This window comes from Giraffa tippelskirchi, chromosome 9, assembly GCF_054371585.1.
Source record: "Giraffa tippelskirchi isolate mGirTip1 chromosome 9, T2T-mGirTip1v1.2.pri, whole genome shotgun sequence".
In the NCBI taxonomy this organism is placed as follows: Eukaryota; Metazoa; Chordata; class Mammalia; order Artiodactyla; family Giraffidae; genus Giraffa; species Giraffa tippelskirchi.
In genome coordinates this window covers 48966225-48982269 of record NC_137283.1, presented here as the reverse complement: position 1 = coordinate 48982269, position 16045 = coordinate 48966225, and the positions used below count along the sequence as shown (strand labels likewise).

At 45.4% G+C, this 16045-nt stretch overlaps 1 protein-coding gene across 34 annotated transcripts in view; it reads right to left on the bottom strand.

Moving 5' to 3' along the window:
* The window catches only part of USP4 (ubiquitin specific peptidase 4), a 40223-nt gene that overhangs the window by 13051 nt on the left and 11127 nt on the right, over nucleotides 1-16045 (bottom strand). For 17 of the 34 annotated variants that reach the window (XR_014064172.1, XR_014064171.1, XR_014064170.1 and 14 more), the window contains 7 exons: nucleotides 8158-8292; nucleotides 7128-7245; nucleotides 5814-5987; nucleotides 3926-4084; nucleotides 2520-2744; nucleotides 1480-1563; nucleotides 481-575 (listed from right to left, as the gene is read on the bottom strand). Coding sequence is in view for 7 of the 34 variants with exons in the window: in XM_081525506.1 (XP_081381632.1) it covers nucleotides 481-575; nucleotides 1480-1563; nucleotides 2520-2744; nucleotides 3926-4084; nucleotides 5814-5987; nucleotides 7128-7245; nucleotides 8158-8292 (990 nt within the window). In the remaining 27 variants the exon portion in view is untranslated. The remainder of the gene's footprint in view (nucleotides 1-480; nucleotides 576-1479; nucleotides 1564-2519; nucleotides 2745-3925; nucleotides 4085-5813; nucleotides 5988-7127; nucleotides 7246-8157; nucleotides 8293-16045) is intronic. The other 17 variants (XR_014064176.1, XR_014064175.1, XR_014064173.1 and 14 more) reach the window with 1 other exon arrangement.

Below are 16045 nucleotides of genomic sequence, written 5' to 3'. Positions count from 1 at the left end.
CATCTGGGAGCTTGCAAATGCTAGAGCTGAAAAAGGCTACTTAAATCAACCTTCCCTGTCATTCTGAGATGGCACCAGTGTGAGGCGCCACTGCCTACGGCTTGGAGAAAGAAAAACCCCTCCCGGTACTGCGTCCCTTCTCCTGTTTTCCCATGACCCCTCCCAAAGCTGGGACTCTTCTTGAGAAAAGCATTTCTGACAGTAGGGTCATCTGCAGGACCACTGAACAGGCCTTCTTAACAAGGAGCAACTGCTAACGAGAGCCTTGCCCACGCCGAGAAGAGGTATCTGGAATGGCTAGCTCTGAAGTGCCTGTAGGCACTTCGCACTGGTGGCTGCCCACAATTTCCTGAATGTCCATCTCATGCACCAGGGGTCAAGGCAAATCCACATGAGCACCAGCTGCCAGATCTTCACCAACTGGGCAAAGCCTCTGGAATGTTTCCGCTGACCCCACAGCAGAAACCCCTGAGTACTCACACAAAAATGTCATCCCGAGGCATGATGTGATTTAAACCTTCATCCATTTGGAAAATCTTGTGGAACCGGTGATTATACACATCTGTGACCACCATCTAAGAATCAATAGGAATAAGGTACTTAATACTCAGGTGCAGATGAAAAAAAAATGTGCTGCTGGGGTGCTGCTTCCAGAGAGATTACAATGCGACCAGGCCCAGAGCTCAGGGGTCAAGGCCTAATGGAGAGCAGCAAGGCTGTAGTAAGCAGAAAACATGCCAGTAACATCTGTCCCAAGGTTTATGACGGGATCTGCTCTCCAGTGGTGGGAATGGTGGGAAATGGGTGCGGATCAGAGACCAGTCGTCATGCAGAGCGCTCTGGGGTGTTCCCTGGGGCTGGAGGTCCCCAAGCCATCCTCACACATAGCGGAAAAGAGCAAACCCCAACCACCAAGACCTACAACCTGACACCAGCAGGACGTGCAAGGGGAGTGGGGAGAAGGGCACTGATCAGGGCTGGGACAGGGGAGGGGTTGGGGGGTCTCCAGGAGGAGGGGTCCTCATGCATGGAGAGGTCTTCACTTTCCCCACCTCCACATGGGGCCATGCTCAGCAGAAGGGCCAGCATGAGCAACTGTTTTAAAATAAAGATTTCTAGCAAGTCGCTTCACAGACTTGTAGAATTTGGGCCAGGAAAGAACGTGAAGCTTCTCACATTACAGATGAGGTCAAAGTCAGATAGGAAGGGGAGGGGAGGTGACAGCAGAGTCCCACTCCTGGCCCTCTGACCACAGCCAGGTGTCCTCCATGATGGAAAGACTGTTCCAAGGGCCAGAAGGGACAGTCTCAGCCACACTGAGCACAGTGAAAGGGGACCAGGATGTCAGAGGCATCCAGATATAATCACATGTGCTGGCCCATAAGAACCACCCCTCAAAAGTGACTAAGAGGTTGAAAACTAACTCCAAAGGACTGTGTGTCCCCAATAGGCAGAGAGCCACACAACAGCCCGCCTTACGTTTTCCACAGCAATGCCAGACAGTTTGGAGAGAGCTTCGCACAGGTCGGACACGGCCCCCATCAGTGGCACCACCACGCGATACTGCAGAGAGAGGAGACGGTGACGAGGGTGCTCGGGAGAGGGGCGGGGAGAGGAGCAGGGAGGAGCAGGCACCATGGAGGGCGGAGGGGTCCGCCGTGAGCACAGGGCCAGATGAGCTGCCAGCAGAGCGGACGGGCAAGTCTTTAGCCTCAATGTCTGTCTCTCTATTCAGGCAGCACCACACAGAAGCTGGGCCATCTCTTTCCTACACATGGCTTTGTTTTTTTCTTAACTTTTTGGAGATGTTCACTACTTCCTTTAAAAAAATGTTAAAATTCTACAAATTGCCAACCAGTTTTTGTTGTCCTTCTTTAGAGACAAAATAAAATAAAACTAGAAGCAGCATGCAGTGAGCCATCAGCTGGGCTGAACACCTTTCCATCTAGCCTTTTGCTCTGGCCAGGCTCTCCCAGTTGATTCAGGGGTAAACATGACTAAGGAAAGTACTGTTTCTAGTTCCCTAACATTCAGATTTAAGTATCTTGTGGCAGATCAGCCAGGTTTCTTTAGACAAATGAATGGAGCATGGGGGAAAAGGTGATGGCAGAGCCCAGAGGACCTCCACAATACACATTAAAAAAAAAAAAAAATTCTTCATTCATTTGGCTGTCCCGGGCCTTAGTTGTAGCACACAGACTCTCTAGCTGTGGTGCATGAGCTTAGTGGCCCTGTGGCATCTGAGATCACAGTTCCCCAACCAGGGACTGAACCTGGGCACCACACACTGGAAGGTGGATCTTAACCACTGGATAACCACCCAGAAATCCCCATGATGTGTTGGAATGCCATGGGATTACACAGAGGCCTGACAGAGGACACAGGCACACACTCAAGGCAAGCACCAAGGGGTTTCAGAGGCAGCTGATGGAGCGCCTATCGTAACAGATGGAAGCAGCCCCACTCTGGGTCTGCGGCCTCTCACAACAAGGGATACGTGAGGGTGCCAGCTCTCTTACCTGGGTAGGCCTGCAGCGAGGGTCGGCAGGAACTAGAAAGATCTCCATAACTCGGTCTTTCTTCAAGGGCAGTGGGAGAGTTAGATAGCAAAATGGGTCAAAGGTCACAGAAACCTTAGCACATTCTGGGCAAACCAACGTAGATTTGAAGAGGCCATGGAACGTGTCCACGATCACAGAGTCATTCCTCAACCTATGATTCTCCCAGGCTTCCTTTGCCACCACCTGGAAGAAAGGAAACGGGATAAATAAAACATTCTCAACATCTCCCAGTTCTTAACCTCGGCATCTGGAATGATTCACAGCAAAATCTGAGATGGACTGTGAGGCAGTCTGTGTAGCCAACTACTGGGTCCAGGTCAGTGAGGGCCAGGACTGCTCTTGGCACACCACTCATTCCACGTGCCAGCCCAGTCCCACATTTAACAAAGTGCGAACATAGGATCTATGGGACACAGACGAACTGACAGCACTGTGGACACATGGACCTGACCGGGGGGTGGGGTGGGGAGGACGGGACTGCCTCCTATAGAGCTTCCAGTAATTCAAAGTCCCTTCAGGGACTTCCCTGGTGGTCCTGGAGTTAACACAGCCTTCCAAAGCAGGTGAGTGTGGGTTCAATCCCTGGTCAGGGAGCTAAGATGCCACATGCCTCTTGGACAAAAAAAGAAAAACCAAAAACAGAAGTGACAAATTCAATAAGAACTTTTAAAACATGGTTCATATTAAAAAAAACACTTGAATTAAAAAAAAAAAAAAAGCTGCTTCATGAGCTAGCTCATGGTTTTTCCTTTAAGACGTGAATGCTACTTTAAAGTATCCACATTGAAGGGACTTCCCTGATGGCCCAGTGGTTAAGACTCCACACTTCCACTGCAGGGGGGCTACAGCCTTGAGCCCTGGTTGGGGAACTAAGATCCCACAGGCTACACAGTACAGCCAAAAATTAAATAAATTAATTAAATAAAAATTTAAAGCATTCATATTGATCATCCCAATGTCATAGGATAACTTAAATACTAAATTCTCTCTTTAGAGATCTGAAAATCAAGGCAAAAAAAAGTGCCCTAAACAATATTAATAAAAAAATATTTTAACAATCATAGATGGATTTTAATGAGAGGAGTAATAATCCCAAATGCCCACACTACAGGAACTTGACAGTTTTCAGGGGCTTCCCTGGTGGCTCAGATAGTCTGGTATACCAATAAGGAGTATCAGGGGTAAGTAACCAGAGTTAGCCCCTCTGTAATCTGCAACACATTTCTCTATGAGACTGCATGTCCACGTCACCAACAACAGTGAGAGAAAACCAGGGCCCTGCCACCAATATTCCGAGACCAGAAGAAGGCCCCTGGAGGCGGCTTCTGTGGAATACTTTTGTCCAAAAGTCTCCAGTATCATACCGCATCAGGCCGCCCATTGGCATCCTTCAGCTCTAGGTAGGGTTTTTTCTTCACACGGTTCAGATCTTCATGCAATCCATCTAGAAGAAAGGCTAAGAGCTCCTGAGAGTCTTGTTGCTGGTAGCCAGAAAACTGAGGGGCAAAACGTCCCACCTGAGTCTACAATAAAAGCAACCACATTAGAAGGTTTTCAGTTATAAAGAACCAGGGAAGTCAGAAGGGAAACTGTCATCAGAAATAACTTTGCAGTCACCTAGGACCAGAAGGGAGAAGACCCTTGGTCCAGTAGTCCCATTGACTTCGCAAGGGCCTAAAGGCCAGTAGTTCTCACCGGAGAGAAGAGGGCTGAGATCTGAAATTCAGGATAACTACAGATTGGGAACCTGAGCCACCACCCTACAAGTAGAGTGAACAGTGACTCCCTAACTACATCTCCTAAGTACAGCCACAAATCCCTCTCCAACCACCTCCTTTGGTTCAGTCTCCCTAAGAACTTCACAAGTGGTACCTGCATCAGCCAGAGGAATCCTCCTGTACATAAGAGCCCTCCTAAAGGATAGATAGGGAGTTTGGGATGGACATGTACACACTGCTATATTTAAAATGGAAAACAAACAAGGATGTATAGCACATGTACCATGTTCCATGTTATGTGGCAGCCTGGATGGGAGGGGAGTTTGGGGGAGAATGGATACGTGTATAGGTATGGCTGAGTCCCTTTGCTGTCCACCTGAAACTATCACAACATTGTTAATCGGCTACACGCCAATACAAAATAAAAAGTTTAATTTAAAAACAAGAGAGAAAAAGACAGCCCTCCTAGCCATAAATGTCTGCCCTGTATTGTTCTACGTCACTGATCCTCAGAATGCAGTGCCCAAACAGTGGCATCAGCAATATCCGAGAGCTTGACAGAAATGCACGTTCTCAGCCCAGACCTATGGAACAGAAACTCTGGGAATAGTCATTTACATGTATTGCCCAGGGATTAATGTGACCAAGGGGATGGAAAGAATTTGTTTTCAATTTTAATAAACAATATAAGGTTTTAATTTTCTCCTTGAGCTTAGGTGCTATTTTTTTCCCCTCTGTGAATCAGATGCTTCATTAAGTCTCCTTGAACCAAATAGGATTCCCAGATTTCACCACATGGAGGCAAGCCACTTCTCCCCAGCAGGAACAAACATTCAGAGCAAAGGAAGGAGGAACTGTTCCAAGTGCCCACTGCAGTTCACCCACCTCCCCATCTTCCTAACTGACGGATCCAAGTGAGAACTGCCCCTCACACCACCTTCCAAGACTGTCAACCCAATTCCTGACTTAAGGGGCTCAACTGAAACCACAGTTGGTCTAAGTTCCAGTCTTAGAGAACCTAGAAGAACTCCTCAGATAATACTGGATATTAGGTTGAATTTTTATGGTCTGACTTAGGGTACCAGCCATTTAAAGTGGCTCAGCTAGTAAAGAATCTGGCCGCAATGTGGCAAACCTGGGTTCAATCCCTGGGTTGGGAAGATCCCCTGGAGAAGGGAACAGTTACCCATTCCAGTATTCTGGCCTGGAGAATTCCATGGACTGTATAGACCATGAGGTCGAAAAGAGTTGGACACTACTGAGCAACTTTCACTTTCACTTTTTTCACCATAGAATATGGCATTCTGAGCAAGCAGCTTACAATACAAATGATATCTGCAGAACCCTCATCCCAGAGGTGAGGGTTGAGTCACTTAAGGTAAGTATATGCTAAATGACTGAACAGAAAAGAAGGATCTGACCATGCAGTCTCAGAACCCATCTTAATGCCAAAGTGCAAGTAAGGGAATACTTCATTACAACATTAAATCACTCTCCCCAAAATAGGAAAAAGGAAAGACAGGTATCAACCTACTTTGAACATGCGAGGTGCCACATGAGCATCCCTGCCAGACCACATCTGCTTAATGAGCTCTGCGTAGGCCTCTGCAATTTCCCCTTTCATTCCCAGGGGGTTGTCCCTGTTGATTTCGGCTTCGTATTCATCTTTGAGAAAGTAGTCAGTCAACGGCGCCGTGTTGCTTAAACACTGAAAGAGAAATGATCACAGCTCACACACCTTCTGGAGAGCACGCGGACACACAGGAAAAATCCAGTTCTAAACAAACAGTGAAAGTCACTCCAACAAAATAAAGGTCATTCCCTTCAGATTCTCTGGAGGGCTTGCAACAGGAAGGCACAGTCTCTCAGATGCCCAGGCTGGTGGCCACATAGTGATGATCCTTCCAGGAACACTGTCTTGAGACAAGCTCACAGCCTAAGAACCGTCTCTGACACAAGCTGAGGGCAGAGGCCATTGATCCCAAGCACCTGATCACACAGTTTACTCCTTCATTCTGTCTCTGTATTTAAAGACACTGCTTAATTTTTCAGGTGTTTAAACCAGTCTGGTTTTCCTAGCACAAACCCCACCCGCTTGTTATGTGTTACTTTTACTTAGACCTCACTGATTTTGATCTGTTAAAATTTTATCTACATTACTTGTGTCTATAGTTGTGAGATACAGTAATCTGTATCCTTCCCCTATAATATACTGTAACTGTAAGGAGAAGTACTTTCAAGTGAAGTCTATGAGTCTGAGCAAATTAACAAACTGAGGGTCGTCTTTAGGGACTCCCAAACTTGCAATGGTGTCAGAAATGAAGGCAGTTATTAGGGACTGTGCCCTTTTAACTTTGTAGCTGGACTCTAACTCCAGCCCATGACCCCAACAGTCCCATTACACAGTATGTGCCCAATAAATACTTGGTGGATGAATAAATGAGGTTTCAATGGGCATGAGCTGAGACAGCTCATTGGTGAAGATGGTCAGCCTCAGGCAAGAATACAGTGGCACGGTACCAGCTGCTCTGAGATCTCATCCCATTAGAGACCAACCAGGCATGTATTCCAGTACTTTTTGAGATCATTCTCTAAGGGTCAACAAAACTCAAAATATTTTCACTATAAAACCAAACCACACTGAGAAGACATTTTGTAGCCAGAAACACCAATGAGGCCATTCTGTACCACCCAGTGGCTATACACTGGCAGAGATTCCTGAAGTACTAACCATGGGTCGTTAGGGACCCTGGAGAGGATCCTCCCGACGCTGCAGAGGCCACTCCCACCCCAGCCTCAAGTACTGTGGAGACACGGTGTTAATTGAGATGGCAGCTCTCCCCCCTACCTGCAAAGCAGAGTTCATGAAGCAGGTGTTCCCCAGGTTTCCTAGTCCGCAGAGCCCAGGTTGGACGTGAGTCAATGGGGACTCCTGACAATTATACGAAGCAGCGAAGCCAGATCCACTGGAAAACACAACCCAAATCAGCAATCAAGTGAGTGCTGCTCACATGCCCTCAAGATGCCTCTTGGGGCTTCACCTGGGCCTCTAGAATTCTCACTTGATAATGACCCCATGATATAAGTTCTCTTTACTCCCCTCCCCAGGCCTCCAGCTCCCCTAACTCCCGCCTTGACTTGACATGATAATAGGTGGTAGGCACATCCTTAAGGGGAAAAGATGCTGTTTGAATCCTCTGCTCTCTAGCTTTATTATGGAGAAGGAAATGGCAATCCACTGTAGTATTCTTGCTTTAGAAATCCCACAGACAGAGGAGCCTAGTGGGCTACCGTCCATGGGGTCGCCAAGGCTTCGGTAAATGCTAATTCTATATCCCTCCAGAGGGCTAACTGCCAGGTGACTTCAGGGAAGAGCACTGTGGTTACCAAGGTGGAAGCCTGCACCTACCACCACCCACCCGGCTACTCTCGGTCTTGGCTGTGCCTGAGTGCGCATGCACTCTCTCTCTCGCCTCACCTTCCTCTACACCACTCTGTCTGTGCTCTATGGCAGGTGCTCTGACACACCTGGAAAAAGGATCACAGCCACACAGAGGAGAAGCAGGCAGTCCATGCCCCACCCACTCTGCAGCTGACAGTCACCCCCGATGGCTATTCTGCCAAAAGGCCAGCCCACCCCTTCACAGACAAACGCAGTGATGGGAAAACACCAGCTCGTAGGAAGATAAGCAATGTACACCAGAACTAGGAGGCACTCTTCACTGGGGGGATGAAACGGAACGAGAAGCCACATGCAGCGCTCTCTCATGGGGAACCCGAGTCCTGCTAGGCTCAGGGCAGCAGCAGAGGAGCTGTCAGGGAGGGCCTAGGAAAGGACTCGGCGGGAAAGGAAGGAAAGTGAAAGGACCTGCTCTTACCCCCTGCTGACACCGGAGCTGTGCATCCCCGAGGTGTTATCACCATTTGCAACGGGAGAGGCAGACACTGAGGAATAGGGACTTGCTGGTGATTTTTGAGAGGTAGTAAAATTTCTGCTAGGCGCAGTGCTTGATCTGGGAGAGAGAAGCAGAAACTATGCTACTGACTTTGTGCACAGAAGCAAGCCCTCTTTAAGGCTTGCTTGAGAAGAAGGTGTCTTCTCAAGAAAGACATGTTCTCCACATTCAGTCATTTAAAATTGATTGCAAATAGCCCGTTTTCACGCTGCTTCAAGGTATATTTTTATTAAAGTGAGACTAAAGAAATTAATTGGTTTTCCTGTCTCATTCATCCACATGGTCATACACTGAATCTTTCAGCAAGATAAACCACAAGGCTGACCTTCAGGGCATCCTGGTTTGATTTATAAATCATCAGCTTTCCTGAATTTTAAGTTACCAATGAAAGACAAAGAAAAATGTGGTAAGAGATGAATTATCTCAAAATACTATACGCAAATTAAACAGATGGCTGGAAGTACACCAGAACACGAAAATGGCAATTTAGTATCACAGTGCTATCCCAGGCAACTGCTTTTGTTTCCTGAAATTTACCAAAGTGAATAATCTCTCTGTTTCAAACTTTTGTTTCAGTATTTTTCAGTGTCTTATTTTAGATTTATTCCTAATTTCAGATTAATTAACTCAAGGGCTAATTGCCCCAAATCTTAAATTGACAACAATTTTATCAAGTTTTCTACCAAAATCCACGTAAGACAGGTAGAAGGAAGTGAGTTGTCTGCAATGTTTCAAATAGGTACAAGGGTGATTTTCCTTCCAGATTGGGAGTTATTTTTAGAATAGAGAAAATAATTAAGCTGTGATGTCCCTGCAGAGTGCCCAGCCTCAAGGGATCTGATGTCAGCCAGGGCTCCCTGTGAGAAGAAAGTGGGGTATGGCAATAAAGATGAGCGATCCTGTACCCACACTGTAGGCAGATATCAGGGACTATCCAGGGGCCTCAATGGGCGTCAGGAACTGAGTTCTGCTTCACACTCTGAAGTCACAGCAAAGGAGGGGGAAAGAGGGCTCCCCAGGCTCTCAACCACCCACTGAAATTCACCTTCTCTAATTATGAAGAGCATTTGCTTCACTGAGCCTCATCTTCATGCTGCGGAGAAGTCCAAGAACTACGGCAGCTCCTTAAGTGAGGCTCGGCAGAGCCAAGGGACACACTCTTCTGGCACATAGGGGACTTCAGCAAACGTCTAAGGCCTGTCCCAGGTGCTGCCAGAATGCCCAGCCTCCTATGCAGACAAGTCGTTACCCAAGGCTGGGCTCATACAGCAGACTCTGTTACCTCAGGTCTGCAGATACTACAAGACCGTGAAATTCAATTTCTGACACACAAGCCTCAAGGCACATGGCTTAACACTCCCTTTTTTAGTCATTGTTCACTGATAACTTATTTTACTCTCTGAACTTAAGAGGGCAAAAATCCATATAAGGCCATTACACATATCCAAGATCTGTCAACTTCTTAAACAGACAACACTTCTGGTTGAAATCAAAGAAAATGAGAAAAAATTTATTTGACACTCATATACAATGTTTTAGAAAATAGTGCCAGTAGTTTCAGGGTAAATTCAGTCAAAAAGAAAACCAGGGACTTCCCTGGGGGTCTGGTGGTTAAGAATCTGCCTTCCAATTCAGGGGATGTGGGTTCGATCCCTGGTCAGGGAACTAAAATCCCACATGCCTTGGGGTCACATGCTGCAATGAACGATGAACCAGCTGAGCTCCAACACAGCCATAGGTAAATAAATTTAAAAAAAAAAAGGAAACCTAATGATGACTATCTAAGGATATATTTTATATGCTTGAAAACTTACATAATACAAAGTGCTTTTTGTTGTTTTTTAAACTCTACCTTTGACAGACAAATCAAAAAGTAAGACCTCTGTACAGAAGTGACTTGACTTGTACCTGGGAAATGCTTGGGCGCTTGTCACTTGTCAGGCAGCTTGAGAGCACCCCCAAGTGTACTACGAGCTGGGAAGCAGGCAACGGTAGGAAGGAACTGACATGAGGCAAGACCTCACCATCAACTGTGACCGAGTCTCCTGCCACCAACATTCTGAAAACAGAGGCTACATCTCCAAATAATGCTCCCTCTGCTCCCAAAAGATACTCTGGTCAAGCCTCTGGTCTCCTGGTACCTTTCTCCTGAGGTATCTCCTGATCCCAGGCACGCCAGGTTGTTACCATCACAACAAAAACAAACACTGACCAATGGCTCTGTAACACACTCACGCCTGCCCTCCTTGCTCCATTGCTCTCTGCCTGCCTCTCAGATGTTCTCCAGGCTGAATGCTACGCTGAGGAGGAGTCCACTCTGTAAGTCCACCCTCTGACCTCAGAGCCCAGCATCCGGCAGTATCCTTAAGACAACAATCAACTAGTAGCCACAATCCTCACTGCCTTCACAACATGCTAGGCTGTGATCTTCCCCACACACACCAACACTGTTGGAGTAATTGACAGAAAAGGGGAAAAAAATCATTGCAGATGCTCACAATTAATCAGGTGGCTCTCACTGGTAAAAAAAAAGCTGAATGGAAACAATTTCATTATGCTTTCCTCTTGCCAGGATATATGGAAAATTGATTTTATGAGTGGGTTTTTTTTTTTTTAAAAAAAGGATTAAGCCAATCACTGACTTTCCCTGGATGACATATTCATTTGACGTACTTTGCACATTCCCTCAATTTCATCCTGCATCTTCTTTGACAGACAACATGTTACTGAACATGGCTGGTTTAAAAAAAAATCAGATTTGAGTTTGTCTTTTGAATAAGTTGAACGCATCTATAGTTATTCTAATTACTGTTACAGAAGGACTTAACTCGGTCTCTTATGCTTTTTAATTAACATACTTTTCAGTTGTTTTTTCCCCCTCATTCTTGCCTCTCAATTTCCCTTTTAGGTATGACAGTTTCGTAGCTGCATCCTATGGCACTGTGATTTATAACAAGAAATACATACTTCAGTTTGGTGCAAAGTTCTTGGTACACAGCTTCTAAAACTGCTGCAATGTCTTAAGTGATAAGAGTAATGGGAACATCTTTGGTTATATTTTGGTCTTCTATTTTTGGTTCCTGAAATAGTTCCAAAGTGATAAAAGTGAAAAGTGCCTGTTGTTCCTCCCAACACAGATCTTTCAACCACATCTCAATTTATGCATATGACTTTTGGAAAGTTCCAAAGGATTGGGGCGGGGAGGGGGGGGACGGGTGGCTTGCTGCTAGCCAGGGGAATCAACCTCGTGATGAGAAGGTTGGATCTTTTGCCCTTACTCCCACACACCCACCTCTGGAGAGGGGCTAGAAATTGAGTTCTGTCACCAATGGCCAAACAGTTTAAGCAATTCTGCCTGCTTACTGAAGCCTCTACAAAAATCCCTGAAGTATGAGTTTTGCTGAGCTTCCAGGTTGGTGAACACATGGACGTGCTAAAAGGGTGACTGCCTAGAGAAGGCACACACGCACCTCACTTTTCTCCTATACCCTGGCTATCCATCTCTACCATTTCACTGTTCCAGAGTTATACCCTTTCATAACAAAAGTGGTCAAATAGCAAGGTAACTGAGTTCTGTAAACTGTTATAGCAAAGTATCAAGCCCAAGAAGAGGATCGTGGGAACTTCTAATTTACAGCCAGTGGGTCATCAGAAGCACAGGTTAACACCCTGGCTTTGGGAGTGGCATCTGTAGGGTGCCGGAGCCAGCACACGAGATCCCACCCATGACAAGGCGCTCACCTTAAAGATGATATCTTTCTGATGCTTGCTATAATAGACTGCTCCCTAATTTCTGTGACTTAGGCAGAAGGCCTTCCCTGATCCTTTCCTAACCAGGTCAATTTAAAACTCTAATCGACATGCCCCCTGAACAGCAGCACTCTATAAGATTATCCATAAAAGAGAGCATTTTAATCTAAACTCCTCTTGTTAACATCTTAGTTTGCTTGATAAATGTGCCTGTGCCTTTAGAGCTAATGTGCATGACTGCTCCTCAACAATAAACAGCATTGAGAGCCTGTATGCACAAAAGGTCCCAATGGGCATAGAACCCTTTCAGGGGGAAAAAGCCTATTGGAAAACATAAGAAATATTACTCTATAAAACTGAAAACTGTTATTCGGTATATATTTACTCGCTATGTTTTTGCTACAGTTATTAATTTAGCCAGTGATTTTTGTTAAAGAACTGACTTTTGTGCTACATTGTTTCAGCTTGCTGTACCATGACCTTATGGGACCACATTCTTTTCTGTTAAACTCAAGGCAAAAGATAGATTACAAAAAACAGGTTTTACTTTAAACCTGAGTTAATGAATCCTTTCTTTGTCATAATCCACTGTGCCAGTATTCTTTAAAAAACAAGTGTTTTGGCTAATCAACCCTTATCACTAAAGAGTCATAAAGATGTTAGCAAGCCTCCGGGCCAGAAGATAATGTAAACAACTTAAGACCTTTGTAAATAAGATATATACAAAAAGATCCTGGTTTCGATAAGGGTCAAAAACTGTTAAGCTGATTTGGCATGACTCTATAAAAGCTCCCTTTGAAAAATAAAGCTCAGATGCAGACGCTGCTTCACACCTGCCTAGTCTCGCTGTGTCTTCTCTTCTCTCCGCTGACGCCGTCCATCCTGAGGGAACCCCTGGAACCCCTGGACCAGCTGGAGCAGGACTCTGGCAGTAGGGGAGGCAACCTTGTGGACTAAGCCCTGAACCTGTGGAGTCTGATGCTATTTCCAGATGAACAGTGGCAGAACTGAGTTAAATTGCAGGACACCCAGCTGGTTTCAGAGAATTGATTAGCATGAGGGAAAACCCTCCCATGTTTGGTGGCTAGAAGTACTAGTAGAATAAAGTTCCCGTTGTTTTTCCACCTCCCAATAGCTATTCTTCCATTCCTCTTTAGTGTCCAAATCCTGAGTTTTAGCTAGACCCCTTGCAACTGCTGAGAGGCATTTCCCAGCCTCTTTTGAAGCCAAGTGTGGTCACAGAATTGACCAGAGAGATATAAAGGGCCATCTTCTATGTGATTTCTGGGAAATTTCCTTATAAGGAAGGGGCATGCCCTGTCTCCTGATTCCTCCTCAGCTACCTGAATGCATATATGATCGGTTCAACTAAAGCGGTCACCCTGGACACTGAGGTGACCACCTTGGAAGCTGAACCCCCACACAGCTGTCACACGACAGAGCAGCTGGGTTTCTAACAGCAGCAGTACTGCACTGGCCTCCTTAGAAATTCTTTTTGGAAAGATATAAGTACCTACCCTACTTAACAGACTAATTTTCAGGTCTTTCTTCACTGCTAGCAAACCTTTCCTAATCAATACAACATGTTAAATAAAAGACATACATTCTACTTTTGTACTTCTGGTAGTTACTGCATTAACTTATTAGGATCTGTTAACTATTTTTCTTTTTCCCCATCAATTACTTCAACTTACTAACTACATTCCCCTGCAAGAGAAGTAGTTCAGGACATTTTCATCTCTCTTTACTGCCTCCTCTCCTCAACTGTCTTTCATGTCCGGATTACTCGGTATTTACTTCTAGATTGTTATGGATGCAGGCTGCTTTCTTAAACCTTTCTTAACTATTACTAAACTTTTTATTGAAGTATGACATACAGAAATCATGAGAGTACAAAAGTGAAGACTTCCTTGGGAATTCCCTGGTGGTCCAGTGGTGAGGACTTGGTGCTTTCACTGCTGAGGCCCGGTCTGATCGCTGGCTGGGGAATGAAAATCCCACAAGCCATGAAGTATGGCCAAAAAACAAAAGAAAGAAATTCAAAAGACATTCTTCTCAAGTGATGGTGAAAATGTTAATTACTCAGTCATGTCCAACTCTCTGCGACCCTATGGACTGTACAGCCTGCCAGGCTCCTCTGTCCATGGAATTCTCCAGACAAGCGTACTGGAGTGGGTAGCCATGCCCTCCTCCAGGGGATCTTCCTGACCCAGGGATTAAACCCAGGTCTCCTGCACTGCAGGCAGATTCTTTCCTGTCTGAGCCACCAGGGAAGCCATGAACCTATATAATCACTACTGCACAACCCCCAGACCAAGAAGCAGGACAGCACTACCTCCCATGTGTCCTCCTCATGCTCCCTGCAGTCACAATTCTTCCCAAAGCTAACCTCCATGGTGACCTTGAGACGCACAGATCAGTTTTACCTGTTCTTAAGCTTTGTATCAGGGACTCATAGAGTAGGCCGTTTTGGGTCTGGCCTCTCATTCAGCATCGCAGAGAAGCCTCAAGGCTGTCATGGCTGGAGAGAGTGCTGTGGTATGCACACACCACAATTCATTCTATTTTGGGTGGCCATTTGGGTTAGCTCCAGTTTGTGACTATGACAAGCTGTGCTGTCATGAACATCTTTGAACGTATCTTTAAGCGAACGTGAGATGTACTTCTGTTGGTTGTAAGCCTAGGAGAGGCTCGCTGGGCTGTAGAAGATGCACACAATTCTTCATTTAGTGCTTGTTGCTAAATCTTCTAACCTCGCTATATCACTTTATATGCCCCATCAGCAGGGTCCAACACCTCAACCACACTTGCTACTACCCATCATTTTCATTGAACCATGCTGGGGATGTGCAGAGGAACTGCATTATGGCTTGAATTCACCATTTCTGGATGCTTGCCGAGGCTGAACGCCTCTCTGTAGGCTTGCTAGCCACAGGAATAACTTCTTTCTTTAAGTCACTGTTACAGGTTTTCTTGACCCTTTTTCTAAAAGGGGTGTCTGACTTTTTCTTACTGACCTAAAGGGGTTTCTCTGAAAGTCTAGGTATAAACAATCTGTCAGACATACGCACTGCAAATACCTGTCTTACTCTGTGGCTCGCCTTTTTACTCCGCGATGAATAGTTCTTAATTTAAAAGTCATCCAACTCTATTTCCTCCTCTACAGTTTGTGGTGCTGTGTCTTGTTTAAGAAATCTTTGTTTCTCCCAAAGTCCTCGCTTTTCCGGTCAGGAGAACACTTTACTAGCTGCATGCTGGTAGAGCTGTATGCTAGATTTTACTGCCTGCTCCCTAACACCACTTCTCCCAAGAGGTTTACAAGAGGACCTCTGTGTAGAAAACCCTTCTAAGGTCATCTTCAGCCAGAGAAAAAATGTACTTTATCCTCACATTTAGACAATAGTGCAGTAGCTTGTAAAATTCCTGTTTTAAAGTTATCCTACTTAAACATGAGTTTGAGCAAGCTCCAGGAGATGGTGAAGGACAGGGAAGCCTGGCGTGCTGCAGTCCACGGGGTCAGAGTGGGACATGACTGAGTGACTGAATGACAATAACTTTGATACAGAAAAAGTATTCCTTAGGTCCACAGATGCCACTGGGAAGTTTGATATTAATCTGCTTCTCATTCATGACTTTCTCTTTCAAACGGATTTGACATTTTTGCTACATCTTTGTTGTTCAATTTCAATAGAACCTGTGTTGGTGTGGGCTTTCTTTCATCTGTTGTGTTTAGCACTCTTTACATTGAAGATGTTTCCTCTTTCATAATGACTGAAAAACTCCTGGTCGCGCCTTCTAACATAGTACACTTTTTTTTTTATTTAAGTTTAATTGATTTACAATGTAGTGCTAGCACTTTTCTATTATCTTCTGCCTCCTTATCCCCTAGAATTCTTCAACCTGAGCTTTCGACTTCCACCTTCAGTCTTCAGCTACATTCCTTCTGCAACTCAACCCCGCCCTGAATTCTTTGTTCCTATGTTATTTCTCTCCTTGTTTCTGTTTCATATATCCATTTCCTCTTTTTCGTGAGGATTTTCACTGTGTTTATTGCGTCCTC